This window comes from Camelus ferus, chromosome 20, assembly GCF_009834535.1.
Source record: "Camelus ferus isolate YT-003-E chromosome 20, BCGSAC_Cfer_1.0, whole genome shotgun sequence".
Classification (NCBI taxonomy): Eukaryota; Metazoa; Chordata; class Mammalia; order Artiodactyla; family Camelidae; genus Camelus; species Camelus ferus.
The window spans coordinates 21605949-21621662 of record NC_045715.1 but is presented as its reverse complement, the minus strand read 5'-3'; the positions used below and the strand labels follow the sequence as shown (position 1 = coordinate 21621662).

General features: G+C 39.1%; 1 protein-coding gene across 2 annotated transcripts; it reads left to right on the top strand.

The window, feature by feature from the left end:
• Positions 1 to 3875: 3875 nt before the first annotated feature.
• Positions 3876 to 14761, top strand: LOC102507243 (butyrophilin-like protein 1). 2 transcript variants are annotated; one of them, XM_014555731.2, is made up of 11 exons: positions 3876 to 4289; positions 4555 to 4665; positions 4860 to 5006; positions 7233 to 7583; positions 8162 to 8443; positions 8557 to 8757; positions 9328 to 9348; positions 9439 to 9465; positions 9652 to 9678; positions 11478 to 11504; positions 12156 to 14761. In XM_014555731.2, exons 3-11 carry the CDS (start codon positions 4877 to 4879, stop codon positions 12644 to 12646), a joined length of 1557 nt encoding a protein of 518 aa, XP_014411217.2. In that variant the 5' UTR covers positions 3876 to 4289; positions 4555 to 4665; positions 4860 to 4876; the 3' UTR covers positions 12647 to 14761. The 2 variants fall into 2 exon arrangements, with proteins under 2 accessions (XP_014411217.2, XP_014411218.2); XM_014555732.2 differs by having other exon boundaries at positions 3876 to 4318.
• The last annotated feature ends 953 nt before the right edge of the window (positions 14762 to 15714 follow it).

Below are 15714 nucleotides of genomic sequence, written 5' to 3'. Positions count from 1 at the left end.
GCTGACCACAAGATTTCTAAATTCTTCTCTCAAGAAGAACATTTTATCCAATGGATGTGAACACAGAGGAAAGGCAGCGAACAAGCAGCCACTGAGAGAGATGGCTTTAGCACAAATGTTACTCTGGCCCCAGCAGACTTTCTCCCTCACTTTCCTATATGATGAAGGAGCAGATGTAACTCAGCTTGTCCTGTCAACACCCAGGGTCCTTGCCCAGATTCCCTCACTCACCCTCTTGCCCCACTCACATCTTTTGAGTTCTTCTTACAGAGACGAGGGCATCCTGGAACTTCTCCCCCTCACTGCCACAGGCACCAGGAAGACGCACTCTCTGCCGTTCCTCCAGGTTACCCTCTCGCAGCTGCCTGCGGGTCTCCAAGATGCCGAGGGAATATCAGATGTTGGAAACCTTGGAGCCCCCAGGAAGCCTTAGGTGGTTATTTAGTGTTTCAGAAAACTCTTTCTGAAGGGAAGAAAGATGGCCCCTACTCAGGAACCACTCAGCAGTGTGCTTCTGGTCTGCTAGGCAGACATGTTCAAAATTGAAAGTAAAATAAGATAAGGAAAGAGAACTTTGACCAGGCATGAATAATAAACCCATCTAATAATTACATACTTACAAGGAGAGGATCAAAAACAAGCGATTTCTTTCTCTCTGAAATATATTTTCCAGGTTAATAGCATAAATATTAGAACTCGATGGCCTGAGTTAAAAATCCCGGTAAGATTACTTATAAGTTCAAAGTTTTGAGCAAGTTACATAAACTTTCTGTGCCTCAGTTTCCTCATCTGACAATGGGTTCAATAGTAGTACATATCCTAAGTTTTCGTGAGGATTACATAAATTAATATATGTTAAGCACTTAGAAGAGCGTCAGTAATTTTTACATTCTTTATAAGTGTTGGCAATTTTTATTTTGATGTTTTGTTCAGTTCACCTCGATATATCTGCCATTCTGATAATAAGTTTTCATCTACCAGTTAGGCCTCTTATTCCATTAGACAGGGAATTGAAAAGACAGGGGCCCATTCATACCTTCTCTCAGATGTAGAAATTTCCCCCACTGATATCTGGGTTACATCCATCGCAACCAGGATGGCAGAAAAATAGTATGAAAGTCCCCAAATGGTTCTCCAAAAACTTTCATCCTCCTTCCATACTGTAAACAATGAGAGGCGAGGATGATTTTGCTGCCCTGGGTCTACAGAATTCATTTTTGTTTTGAAGATCCTTCAGATCCTTTGAGTTCTAGAATATTTGTTTTTCTTGCTTAGAATGACAGAAAGACACTCCAAGTTAAAGCCTGAAAGAATTAAGAAAGCTCTAATTTATATTTTTGAAATTCTGCACCTAAGATTGAACATCTATGTATGGTTTGTAAGAGACATAGTAAAAGAAGCAATAAACAGATATAAACCAGACACATTCTAACAAAACTTTACATATGACAATATTAAAATTAAAATAAAAATAACATTCAGAGAGAAATCATTAAAAGAAACAAGGTTTCCCCTGCAGATAGGGGCATTCATTAAGAACATTTGACTTTCAAGGATTGCATGGTGCTAAAAACACAGCAGAACTTAAAAATGCAAAAATCAGTTGGGAACTCAAAAATTTTTTCAATCACAATTAATCAGAAATGAACAGAACCATTCCAGAACATGTAAATGAAGTCACAGAGGTTTTAAATAATGTAACAACTATGCTACGTCAAATCTTTTGCTTAATGACTTAGTGAGATCCAATAATTTCTCTTAATTTTTGATTAGTAGAAATCCACTTAGGATTAACAGAATGACCCAGTGTGAAGCTTATCTAACCCCTTCCTCCACTGTGCTTTACAAGAATTCATGTATAAATGACTCATTTTTTTCTGCAATAGTCCAACTTTTTATGAAGTGCCCTTTTTTCTGATTCTTGTCCCTAATCTCCTTTCCATTTTGGAAAACATACTAGGTGGATGTTGAAGTGTTGGATCTAGTATGCTTAACTTATATTTCCTCAATTTTATCTCTTTGATTTAATGTACCATATTCTGAGAGAATATAATAACTCTATTTTTTTCTAGCCCAAAGTTTTGATCTTCAGCATTGTCTACTCTGATATGTGACACTTCTATTTGTTTTCTACTTTAAGCCAATTTTTCATTCCCAAGAATGCTGATTGTTTTTCCAATCCTGCATCTCCTATGAGTGAATCCTTCCTAATACACTTTATATTTGGATTACAAATCTTTATATACACACGATATTCTTTACGTTTTTATGTTAGAGAAATCTAAAAATTAGAGAGAAGCAAAAATAATAGAAACACCCACATTTGTGCCAGTAAGAAATATATACCCTATCATTATTTTCCTGTGATTTTGATGTCTATCCTTTGATCTTTCTTATACAAATAAGGTCATTTTGTTCACACTGTTTTAAAAACTGCTCTTTGAAATCAGTAATACCTTGTAGTTCTCTCTCTCTCTCTCCTCCCCGCCCCCTTTACCTTTCTCTCTTAAACACACAAACACTGGTATGCATTCAGTATAATTCCCTCAAAATGTTTTCTACAGATTAATTGGCTTTACTCAAACAATTCTCTGTAATTGGGGAAAATATCTAAGATATGTATATAAATTTTTCAAGCTTGTTTTTTTCTTAATTTTTCAAGCTTTGTTGGAAATGTATATTAATGTATTTCCATTTTGAGATAGAATACACATGCAAACAGATACCATACACTTCCAAGAAAACAGAAGAGGCAAGTAGTGTCTTCAGCCCATCCCTTTCTCCTTCAGTTTTCCCTTCCCATTCCTCAGTATTTAGACCTAAACCATTAGGTGGGTATCAGACTCCAAATGAGACAGGAGGGCCTTAGGGAGGAGGTGGAGGGCTGCCCAGCATGGTGTGAAAGAACTTGAATAGAAGGAGAAGGGCCTGCATGGGATGGGGAGGCAGCCCCAAAGATAACTGCAGAATACATTGTCCTATATTCAAACAATGCGATATTATTCAGCAATAAAAAATTTAAAATGTATTGATACACATAACGTGGTTGAATCTCAAAAAAACCATTTTCGTTTTTAGCCAAAGAAGCCAAACACAAAAGCACACATACTCTATGACTCCATTTTGTTGTTTTTGAAGTTTTAGAATAGACAGGACTAAGCTATGATGATTTATATCAAATACTGTTTGTTTTTCCCGGAACGGACTGACTGATGATGGGCATGAGGGAAATTTTCAAGAGACCAAAATCATGCATATTTTGATCAAGGTGGTGGTGACATGAGTGCAAGCATTTGTGAAAACTCATAGAAATGCATGTTTTAAAACCATGCACTCCATTGTATGTGAATTATATCTCAATACATTTTATTTCTTAAGAAAAGCAAATGGATCCCCACTGTTTCTAAAGAATATTTATTTAGGATCTTGGTATTTGTTTGGCCAGACAGTTAGGGGCTTTCATAAGAATATTTATGCAATTGCTGTCTGTGTCCCTGATTATCTGTAAACTTTGTGTGATATGAAGAAACACTAATTAAATTTGGAAAGAGTGTGAAAGGGAAAGAAAATGCCTTTTGGCCATTCTGTATCTGGCACTGATAACTGTGTTGTTATATCTATTCTACTTTTGGGAACACTAAGGTTTTCGAAATACAGCTGTAAATTTCCCGGAGCACAGAACCTTCCATTTGCGACCTCTGACTTTGCCCCTGTGCAGCTCTGCACGCGGCTTCCGATGCCAGCTGCCGTGTGGTAGGAGGAAGCATGCTTCTCTTGGGCTCATTCTCCAAATTCGAGTTGAACTTTTGGATGACCAACCAACCCGAATATACAGGAAGAGGATTCCTTCTCCCTGAATCACGTGATTTCAGCCCTTTGCAGGTGGCAGGAAGGACCTACACTGAGCATTTTCGACCAAAAACTTTAGAGTTCCTGTCATTCTATAGCTCAGCCCAGTCCAAAGTCCGCTGGGATGACCTTTATTACTTCCGCTTTCGAAGTAACTAGAACTTTGCTGGAGGCAGGTTGTGATCTTCTCCTTTAGCCAATTCTACGAGAAGCATTCAAGTGCAAGTGCCTCTTGGCAGCCTTGTTTGTTCCCCTTCCTAAGAATATTTTCCCAATCCAGAGTCGGATTAGAATCCTGCTGTATCCAGCCCCTGCAGCTACACACACTCTTGGACGCTGACCACAAGTACAACCAGGTGCAAACTGTCTCTGGAGCCAGGCTTTGTAGATGCACTGAGCTGCCCAGGAGCTTCTGAGAAACCCCCTGGCTCATCTGGATGGTGAGAGAGAAATGTGTGGTGATGTGCAGGTGTGTTTGTGGGACATGTGGGTCCTGAAAAAAGAAGGGCTTGGGTTCTGGGTCATGTGGTGAGAAAACTCCCTTCCCTTTAAGGAGTTAAGCCACAAGAGTATTTGCGGTCAAAATAAATAAATAAATGTATGTAGGAATGAATGAATAAATGAATGAATGAATGAGGAAAATAGTTTGGCTGAGAGGAGTGGACACATTTTGTGTCTGACTTCATTTCTCAACATTGAACTCAGGGGCTTCAATTTCAAGAGAGCCCTGCTGAGAAGGTGAATCCATACAGAAGCAAGAGAGCCCACGGGACACCAGAGAACGTTTTACAATTTTCTACACCTGCTGGGGAAACGGTTAGTTTTCAGAAAAAAAGAGAGGAAAGAAAAAAAAAACCCATTGGGAAGGGTGGGAGTTGGTGGTATTTGTCTTAAGGTCTGTGAGGGAAAACATACCAAAAACTGTATCTAAAAGTATGCCTTTGAACAGGGGAGTATTTTCTTCCCTTAGAATTTTCACTTGCCTGGCTTCTCGCCACCTTCTCCTACAGAGTACCTCATTGTCAGAATGAACATTTGGTGCCTCCAGTGTGCTCCACTTTCTGCTCTGAAGAAGATGATGGATGTTCCCTGTTTCTTCTCTGCTGGCTTTCTCCCCACTCTCCTCCTTCTCCAGATGTCTACGTGGTGCTCCGCAGGTCAGTGGTCTCCCTCATGCATTTCATTTATTGGTTTGTTTGCAGTGGCTCTTCTCATGTAATGAGTCCATCAGTCACAATTCTGCACCCTCTCAAAGGCAGTTATATCTGGGGAAACTGTGGCTGCGTCTGCGGCCAACAAGAGGCTTCAAGGGTGGGAGTAATCTCCTTCATATCAACATCCCTTACTCCTTTGATCTGACTTCACAAAAGTCAGCTGTAATATTTATCTAAATCTTTATTGAATATAAGTGATTTCAGCCTGTTGAAATCTGATGTAACTGTTCATTAAAATATACTTTGTAATGTTTACACTGCCAAAAAAACCCAAGTTTCAGTGCAAAGAATTTGGACTCAGGATCACTGAGCACTATCTGGTTACAATCTTGGACAAATGATTTATTATTCCTGGAACACAAGTCCTTCCTTCATAAAATAAAAGGGCTCCTCAAGATAAAGTGTTCAGACTCCAGGTTTGAAGAGAAACCAACTACGAGTTCACAATAATGACACTTTTCTGTTATTGTCTCTTAAATTTGAAGTAAATTAGGCAGTAAGTATCAAAATATTTAATTTTCATATATGTTGACTCAGCAATTCTATAATAATTTACCCTAAAGAAAAGCTGTCTGTGTTTATATACATGTATGTTTAAAATGTTTATTGCAGGGCTGTTTGTAGTAACACTAAATTGGAAGCAATATTCACCAGTATAGGAAAAGCTCAAACACGATGGCGTAGGCAGTACCCAAAACAATCAGTAGAGCTGGCTACATGTACTAAAATAGTTGGAAGTTCCTTATTGAAGAAATTGGTGTATAATGATCCCATTTATGTGAAACAGAATGAAGTTTTTCCACTGCATGTACCTCTAAGTAATGTCAAATATCTTTTCTCAAATTAAAGGGCTCATTTAACATGAATGGCCAATAGCTCAGTATCACTTAGCTAAGGACGTATATCTGTTAGTTATACCAATACCCTGGGTTTTATACAGGAATGGAAAAGAAGGGGGACCTTGGCTTCAGTCCAGCAGAATGGCTGATGTCACGTTCTTTGCCCAGGATGGCCTGATCCACGCTCTCTGGGACAGACTGGCCACAGGCACCTTCCTCTAAGCTCATGTGCTCTTGCCATGTGTGCTCAGTACATGTGGGCACTCACACAGCCACACCTCTCTGAACTCTTCCCAGCTCAGAGTCACTGCATTTGCAGGCCTAAAATCCCTGACCTTTCACAGATCCACAATATCCTGGCCCTCTGCTAGTGCAAGCCAAGGCAAGTCCTGCCCAGGGGTTACCATTTCCTTTTAAATATCATGGATTTCTATACTAAAGTCATTTTCAAGCAGATGATTGTAAGTTACTTGAGAAAGGAGCATATTTTATAATTCAGACAAAGTCTCATTTTGGTCTCCAGCATCCTCCTTCCTTTCCCTGGGGAACCCAGCCAAGGCCTGACCTGCCTCACCACCTGGAGCCACTGATCTCCAAGTCCTACACTCCTCTCAAGAAAATAATTTTTATGAAAAAAAATTCTCTATGATTTCAAGCCTTCATAGTTATTTTTTTAAAAAGGCCTACCTCACTTTATAAATACTACTTTTCATTTTGGGATAAAACGCCATTAATCCTGCCTAACCCCCAACGCACAGTAACCTAAATCTCAAGGTCAGAAATGTCTACTTACCCTCCTAGGAACAGAGCAGTAGGAGACAAAGGGATGAGTGAGGAGAGAAGTACCTTCCATTCTCCTCCCACCAAAAAAGGGAAACTGGCTTAATGTCACACTGCCACATTTGATTCTCAATAAATCTCTTTTACATATGATTTACATAATTTACATATAAATACTGTTTGTAAATGTATAGAAAACACATGTCTTCTCAAATGCCAAAATATCAACAGTTGCTACTTCTGGGGAATACAGCTGAGGAAGTTAGGTTATAAAATATAATATATAACTGTTTTTTGGAAAATGATACAAATAAGAAAGAACTAGAATATGAAAACAAATGTATGTATGTATATGTAAGACTGGGACACTGTGCTGCACACCAGAAATTGACACATTGTAATTGACTGTACTTCAATTAAAAAAAAAAGGATTAAAAAAAAGGAATAATTTAAAAAAGAACTGTTTGAGTCTCTAAATAAAGAAATGGAGGTGGGTGTATCATCTCATCTCCCTCACTCATTCCCCCATCTGTCTCTGATTTTCATGCAGTGTCCGGGTTTTCTGTAAAGGGACCAGCTCAGCCCATCATGGTGCTGCTAGGGGCAGATGCCACCCTGCCCTGCCAGCTGTCCCCTGAGCAGAATGCTGCCCACATGCAGATCCGGTGGTACCGAGTCCAGCTCTCCCCCGCTGTGCTTGTGTACCAGAATGGACAGGAACAAGACGGGGAGCAAATGCTGGAGTACCGTGGCAGGACAGAGTTGGTGGGGGACTCCATCGGCAAAGGGGCTGTGGCCCTGCTGATCCAAAACATCCGTGCCTCTGATGATGGCCAGTATTGGTGTCATTTTAACGATGGTCGCATCTCCCAAGAAGCCACTGTGGAGCTGCGTGTTGTAGGTATGTTAACTTAGCACACAGTGTATGTCACGGTGTAAAGCAAAAGGGAAGGTGAGAGCACTCTTAACCCGGCATTTCTTGTGAGTGTCCACGTGTTGATACACAACTTTACCTTGTAGAATGTCAATTTTGTAAACTGTATGGTGAGGATAAGACTATACACTCTTTGCTTTTAAACTAAGAAGGAAATATTTCTGAGGATATTTTGATATCCAAAAAGATCTCAGAAATTAGTTAACTATATGAATTCAGATAGGTACTGACACCTTCAAATATTCTTTTTCTCAATCAGCAGAGAAAGACAACTTAATAGAATTAAACTCCTTTTTTCTGACTGTAATTGTCCCTGTTCTTTTCTCTTCTTGGAATGACCCCAGAGCTATCAGTCCAAGTGCAAAGACATTAAGTTGATTTAAAAACTGAATCACAATTAAGCCTAGCACTGGCTGTGAGCAGTTTCTTGAACTCTGAGTTTCAGTTTACTCATCAGCCTGGTGAGGGGCAGTTAGGCCTTCCGCCCCAGGGACTCCTGAGCCCTCAAGGACCTCAGGCCTCAGGCACATGCCTTCTCTCCTCAGGCGTGGGCTCTGCCCCTCACGTTCAGATGAGGGGGCCCGAGGATGGCGGGATCCGAGTTCTGTGCTCCTCGGGTGGCTGGTTCCCCAAACCCAGGGTGCAGTGGAGCGGCACGGCGGGAATGAAGCTGCCATCCCTCTCTGAGTCTCAGACCCAAGATGGAGATGGGCTCTTCCATGTGGAGGCATCTCTTGTGGTCACAGATAGCTCTGCAGGCAACGTGACCTGCTCCGTCCAGAACACCCTCTCCGGCCAGGAGAGAGTGTCGGCCGTCTTCCTCCCAGGTCAGTAAGGCACAAACCCCAAGGCAGAGCTGGGCTGTGTGAAGGGCACGGAGGGCCGACAGGCCCTTGGAGAGGGGGCAGTCTCTCACCGTGTCTCCACATGCCTGCGTCAGAGGCCTTCTTCCCCAGGATGTCTCCATGGAAGGCAGCTCTGGCTGGGACCCTCCCTGTGCTGGGGCTTCTCCTCATTGGGATCAGCTACGCTGGCTGGAGAGAACATAAAGCCAAAGAAAGAGAAGTAACGGAAAGGAAGAAAGAATCTCATGAAAAGGATGAGATGAGGAGAGAAAAGGAACAGGTGCTTGAAGTCAAAGGTAAATCAGGGCAGCAGGTCAAATCAGAGGTTTATGGAAAAGTTGCAGATACAGGCTGCGTTGGGTGGTTGGGGAAATAAAAGATTTGCCAAAGAACCCCAAGCAGAACACAGGGTACCAAGAATTCCACAGAGCTGGAAGTCTTGCAGAAAGGAGAAAACCATGTGGGGAGTTAGGAGGGCTGTGGCAGGGGTCATGAAGCCCCTAGTCTGCCCCATACCTATTCATGCCTCTGTGCCCCAGCCTCAGCTGCTGTTTCTCTTTGTGGAAATGTCTTCCCTTATCTTCTCTTCCCCTTTGTGCTTCAAGAATAAGCTTCAGAAACACCTAAGGAATCTTAAATTCCCATGAAGCCTGGGCATTCCTTCCTGTGTGGCCCCACGAAACTTTCCATGTAACTTTTCTTAGCACTTGGTGTTTTGCATTTGACATACATGTTTACTGATCTTTCTCATCCACTGAACAATAGGACCCATAAGAGATGGCCAGATAGAATTAATTCAGCTACTTAGCAAACTCAAGAGCAGCTAAAACCCAATTTGATGGATTTTATTTCTCTTCCTCTTTCAGAAAACCTCAAGGCAGAGCTTGGTGAGTCTTGTTTCTTCTCATGTCTACACAAGAATTTGTTCTGCTTTTCACACCTGTTCTGGATCTCTCAATGAACATTGTTTCTTTCAGAAAGGCGAAAGGCATTATACCGAGAAGGTAAGGGATGCTCATGCTAACTGATGTCCTGATGCCCAACAATTTCTCAGCTCCCTATCCTTTGAGGAAAAGAAAGACTAAGAGATTTAATGATGATTAGCAGAAGAGAGACAAGGGAAAGGAAGAGAAATATGAGACTCCAGATTAATGTCTCATCTTATTTTACCTGTATTTGTTCTGTTTTAGATTGGAAAAAGGCCTTGCTATATCCTGGTACGTAACCATCTGGCCCTGATCTCTACAAGTGCCCCTGGTATTCTGAGTGTCATAAGCAGAATCATAAACACACACAAACACACACACACACACTTGTGAAAGTTGTGACAATTTATTTGATATCACTCTGTAGTATTTTGTATTTGGAGGCTCAAATAATCAGTTGTTTTCCAGAGCTAATGATAAAGGAGAAGTAACTGCTGACAGGTAAATTCTACAATGCAGCTAAGGTAGGACTCAACATGAATTGTTAGCCCAGCCACTATGGAGAAGGAAGACACAGAACACAGAGTGATTTTGATAAGATTTGGGAAGACTAAAGAATACTCTATATTATGGCAGCATTTCTATTCTACAAATAAAGTTTAAAAAACAGAAAATGTATTTATATTTAATACTTGGAAAAATATTTTAATTATAAGTTTACTCATTTTACCTATTTGAAATAAAGAAAGTAAAATTCAATACACAGGGACAAAGGTTTATGTCTGAAAAAGTTGAAAAACAATCTTTCAAGATATTTTAATATCATTTGCAAAAATGTGTTTATCTGGTGGTAGGAGGAATTGCTTATTTTTTATACCTTCTAAAATCTGTGTCTATGTATTGTGTGGCTTTCTAACTCTGGGTGTGCATGCGTGTGTAATATAGAATTAGACCTCAGAAACATACTAGGTCATTCCTTGACTGTATACGTGTGCAATTTTTATATGCTAGACATTGTGCTAGATGTTGGTATAAGCTATTATCTCTGACCCTATGGAACTTAAAGTCCATTGAAGGAAGTAAGCTAGGAGCCAGGCAACTACACACAGCCTGTTAAGTGCTTTGATAAGAGGAGGTCAGAGGAACTCCTCCCAAGGATTAAAGTTGATTAAGCAGTTTCTATTAAGCATTTTCTTTATAAGATGCTGATAAAAGTTCCTATATTTCTAAAGGAGTGAGCAAAGTGTAAAGGAAGGCCTTTGGGTTTTAGTTCCAACTCTACCAATTACAGATGAGCAATCGGTTATTTTCTCTTTCTTGGCCTCAGTGTCCTTAACTCTAAGATAAAGAGACTGGATTACATGATCTCATATGTCCTCCTTGACTCACATATTCACAGATTCTCTGCATCAGAGTGCTAACACTTCTTACAGGAGGCCAGTTTCATGAGAGACCACAGAGCTGCGCCAATCAAGAGTTATGGATATGTCCTTACCTGCCTATTGTCCTAAGACTCTAATGAGGGTATTCAATCTTTAAATAAAATCACAAGTCCTGTAATTCTACCACAGCCGCAGCAGAAACAGATGCGATTCTATTTCCCATGAGGAATCTGTCTCTGGAGAAAAACATAAACAATCTGATTACAATTGAGGACAAAATAATGAGTCAGTTTAAATGCCTTGGTCATAAACTTACGCTTTACTCTGTGAACGTCATAAGCTGGAAAAAATATAAATGAAATGAAATGAAATGAAAAACACGTTAGTGAGGAGGTCCATAAAGGTCTTGAGAGCACAGCAGAGTGGCATGTGGAGCAGCAGACCCTGCCCCAGGTCAGCCTGGCTCAGACTGGAGAATGAGCCCCAGCTTCGGGCTGAATTGTGGGATAGTTTCTAGCCTGACATAGAGCACAGAAGACATACTTTTTGTCCTGTAGTTTCTGGACACTACCAGAGTTTGTGGGGCTTAGAGGAAGAAGAGAGTGTTGAGCAGAGAAGGTGATGAGTTAGGGGAGGAAGCGTCTTACCTCCTTTCCATTCCCTGGGGGTGCTTCCATCTCAGTTTCAATTTATGTTACTTTTTTTCAGATTGGAGAAAGGAACAGTTCCAACTTGGTAAGTGGTTCTTTATTTATCTTTTTGGCTCCCTTCCAATCTGCCCTCTGAGACCCTGTTTTTCCTTCCTAACATCATCTCCTTGTTGAAAAGATAGAAGCACCGTTCTGGTCAAGCAAGGGAAGAACATGAAAATAATATTAGCCTGGACTGAAAATTACCTCTAGGATTAGCTATTCTGCTAGTGCTTCTACTTTCATATATGGACACAGCTTTCTCATTTGTGGGGTCCCCGTGGTTCTGAAATAGAAATTAATAGAGCCCCTCAGCTGAGGAGACCCCAAACTAAGCGAAAAGTGCTCGAAACAGCAAGAGTAATTGTGCTGTTCTTTGCAGAGAGGTCAGCTCACATGGAGACTGTTACTAATTGAGGAACATAGGTCTAATCGGCAGAGAACACAGTACACTATTCTCAAATAAATACTGCAAGTCCCCTGCTCACTCTGGCATTCTGCTGATACACTGACAGTGTAGATAAGAGAAGGTAAGTAGCCTCGAACTCAAGATGAGAGCACATCAACCCCCCCCAACACACACGTTCAGAGCAGTGTTCTTTCACATTTGCTCTGTTTGTTAAGGTTTGCCCTGTACAACAGTTCTCTGAAATATACAATATTGGCCCTTTTCTTTCCTTTTTAAAAAAAATTCCAGCTCCTGTGACTTTAAATCAAGAAAACTTTCATAAGGACGATTCTTACCCAGAGAGAAAAGAGAACTTCAGGGAAGACATGCAGGGAGACTGCAAACTTGCGGCACTAAAAGCGACAGGGTTCACTTCAGGGAGATACTATTGGGAAGTGGATGTCGGGGATGCGGATGAATGGACTCTAGGCATTTATGAGAAGCCCACGGAGAGGAGTGATTTAAAAAGTGATCTACTAAAGAAGTACAGAGTCTTAGAGAAGAAAGGATGTGAATACAGGGCTCTCACCAGTTATCGCCACGACATTTCCCCAGAAAAGCTTCTGGTGGAAAAGTGTCCACAAAAGATTGTGATATTCTTGGATTATGAGGACAATGACATTTCTTTCTATAACATGACTGATGGAACCCACATCTTCTCCTTCACTCAGGCCAATTTCTCTGGGTCACTCTATCCTTACTTCAAACTTAAATCCATGGGGCTCTCCCCATCTGCATGATAGTAAGTGACACAGAAGAAGAATCTATATACCATGAAGGCAGTAGCAAATTCTCTGTAAACCCTAGGACTCCAGTCCTGATGGATGTCCTCAGGGCCACTGATTATGAGGACTCCTGGCTTAAGGCTCCTTGAATCTGCATGAGCAAAATTTCTAATCACATCAAGCAGTGTTTCTCAAACAATCTGCAGAGAAGAATCTTTTTTTTTTCTCTTTTGATTATTGTTGTAAATATCTCTTGCTTTATGTATTATATATCACAGACCCATATTTTTCTGAAATAAATTACTGGAAATATAATGAAGTGAATAAAAAACAAAGGCATACGATTACAAGGAGTAATTTTATTATTAGATGCAATTTACCTAATATTTTCTGTCATTTGCTCTAAATTTTTGTAATGCTCTATTTCTGTGTTTGTTTCGTAAAGAACTAGTAGGAAACAGTTGTAAATATACACTGGTTTGTGGATCACACTTTGGTGGCACTGCTCAAGGAATAAAACTTAGATATACCTCAGATTTCTTGACAGTAACACTGAATAAAAATAACAAAAGAGCGCTGTTTTCAAATGTCGAGGGAGAAAAGTTAAACTGTAATTTGATAACAAGCTAAGTTATATCTTAAATGCAAGGATAATTTGAGAAAGAAAAAGTAAATATCAATCACAATCCAATTCTAACACATGTGATGACACCAACATAATGGCTGTCTGGGGAAACCAGAATCAAATGAGAGCATATTGAGGTATGGATCTCACTGAATTATGAGAGAGAAATTTGAATGCTTTGCCCAAGATGTTGATAAGGAGAATGACTACTTTGTATTCATGGCGATTCTAAGTATGACCACTAGCAGAGGTAAGGAAAGGCCTTTCTTCTTTTCTCTCCAATCAAAATTATCTATTATATTAAAAGGAAATGATTAGAAGAAGCAGTAACCAGTGCTTAAACAGGGGTGAGAAGGGAATGTGATCTACGAGCCAGACTAGAATATCTTTTAAATGCACTGGACACTGTATAGAGTACCCAGAAAAGTCTTGCCTCATTAATGGGGAGTAATTAGCACTAGACTAAAAATTGATTCAATATTGATGAACAAATTTAAAAATAAGTGTCAAATGAATCAAATTGTTTACAGGTATCTTAAACTCATCCCAGAGCAAAGATCAACACTGTACAATTCACAATGTATAACATTCAATTAAAAACTACCAGGCAAGGAAAGAAGCAGGAAAATACAACATATAATGAGCAAAAAATCAATAAATTAAAATTGACATGGAACTGTTACAGGTGTTCAACTTTATAGACAAGGATACTAAAACAGAAATTGTAACTATATTCTGGATGTTCAAAAAGTTCACTAGAGATATATATTTAAAAGAAAGACTCAAATTGAACTTCTAGAGATGAAAAGTATAATCTGTGAGATGAAAATTTTATTGGATATGATTAACAGTAGATTAGTCATTGCAGAAATAAATGATTTGTGAACTTGAGGGCACAGAAATTCAAACTATCTAAAATGAAACATAGAGGAGAAAATAATTAACAAAATAAAGAATACCAGTGAGTTAATAGAAAACTTTAAAGGGGCATAAGACAAAGGTAATTGGAGACCTTGAAGGGAGAGGTATGTGGACAGAAAAAAGATTTGAAAAAATGAGAGTCTAAAATATATTCTAAATTTGATCATTATAAACTCCAGATCCCAAAATCAGTCTTGGTCTGTTCGGACTGCTATAATAAAAACACCATAGGCCAGTGGCTTGTAAGCAGTATACATTTACTTCTCACAGTTCTGGAGGCTAGAAGCCCAAGATCAAAATGCCAGCAGATTAGGTGTCTGATGAGAGTCTGCTTGCTTGTTCATAGGTGGCTTTCTCACTAGGTTCTTACATGACTGGAGGAGTGAAGGAGCTTATGTAATTTACTATAAATTTTTAAAAGAACTGTAAATGATATGCTAAAGCAAACAAAGTGGAATCACATTAAAAGCTTTAATGAAACCAGACAACACAGGGAACTATATTCAATATCTTGTAATAATCTTTAATGAGAAAAAATATGAAAATGAATGTGTGTATATCCATGACTGGGACATTGTGCTGCACACCAGAAATTTATACATTGTAATTGACTGTACGTCAATAAAATTTTTAAAAGCTTAAAATTTGATCCCCTGGAGTTTAACAAATTATTAAAAATATTAATAATAATAAAATTAATTTCAATGATTGAGAAAACTATACCTGAAAATTATTGTTCCAGCCTATAATAGGGTGCACTACAATACATAAATAAAAGTACACAAATGAAACATGCTGTAAAAGGTGACTATGCATTGGTTGTGTGTGTGTGTGTGTGTGAGAGAGAGAGAGAGAGATCTCTGACATAATGGATACTAAATCTGATTCCAGATTTGCCAAGCATAAATGACTCCTCCCGACAACATGAGGCAGACACATCAGCCTAGGCTGACTAAAATAATTTTAAAAAATAGTATTTTCTACAAGAATGATTAAGGGGCTTGATGCCCAAGCAGCCAAGTTTCACAGATGGAGCCAAAATATAATATAGAGCTACACAAATAACCAACAGTTTTGAGACAAAAGGAATTGATTTGAACCACAACTAAAAATAATATTCAAAATATTTCCAATGAGCCAAGATGTAGTGAATAAATTTTTATATTCCACTTACTTTATAGATTTATATTGTTTTATTCCATTATTTATGAAAGTGAAAGTTTTATGATGGGGATTAGAAACATTAAAATAAGATCTAGATTAAATTCTAATTAGAAATATGAAATTATTTGATGCATTTTTATGTTGTTCTTCTGATATACTATACTTAACTATTTACTAAAGTAATAATTGATGTAAACAGGTCTATAAATAGTAAATCCTCTGTATATACATAAGCTATGCACAATGATAATTTGTATATGTTCCTGGAATGATGGAAGATAACTGATCCTGTAATAGTTTGGTGCTATTAATGACAACTGTTAATTAGGCATTTGAAAGGAGTATACTGAAGGATGCTTCAATATTTGCTTAG

What these genes read in the sequence shown, in the direction of transcription:
- LOC102507243 (XM_014555731.2), top strand. Translation starts at nt 4,877, where the DNA reads ATGAACATTTGGTGCCTCCAGTGTGCTCCACTTTCTGCTCTGAAGAAG. An exon ending in GTCTACGTGGTGCTCCGCAG is followed by an intron (nt 5,007 to 7,232) that starts GTCAGTGGTCTC and finishes ATTTTCATGCAG; the next exon opens with TGTCCGGGTTTTCTGTAAAG. An exon ending in ACAGGTGCTTGAAGTCAAAG is followed by an intron (nt 8,758 to 9,327) that starts GTAAATCAGGGC and finishes TTCCTCTTTCAG; the next exon opens with AAAACCTCAAGGCAGAGCTT.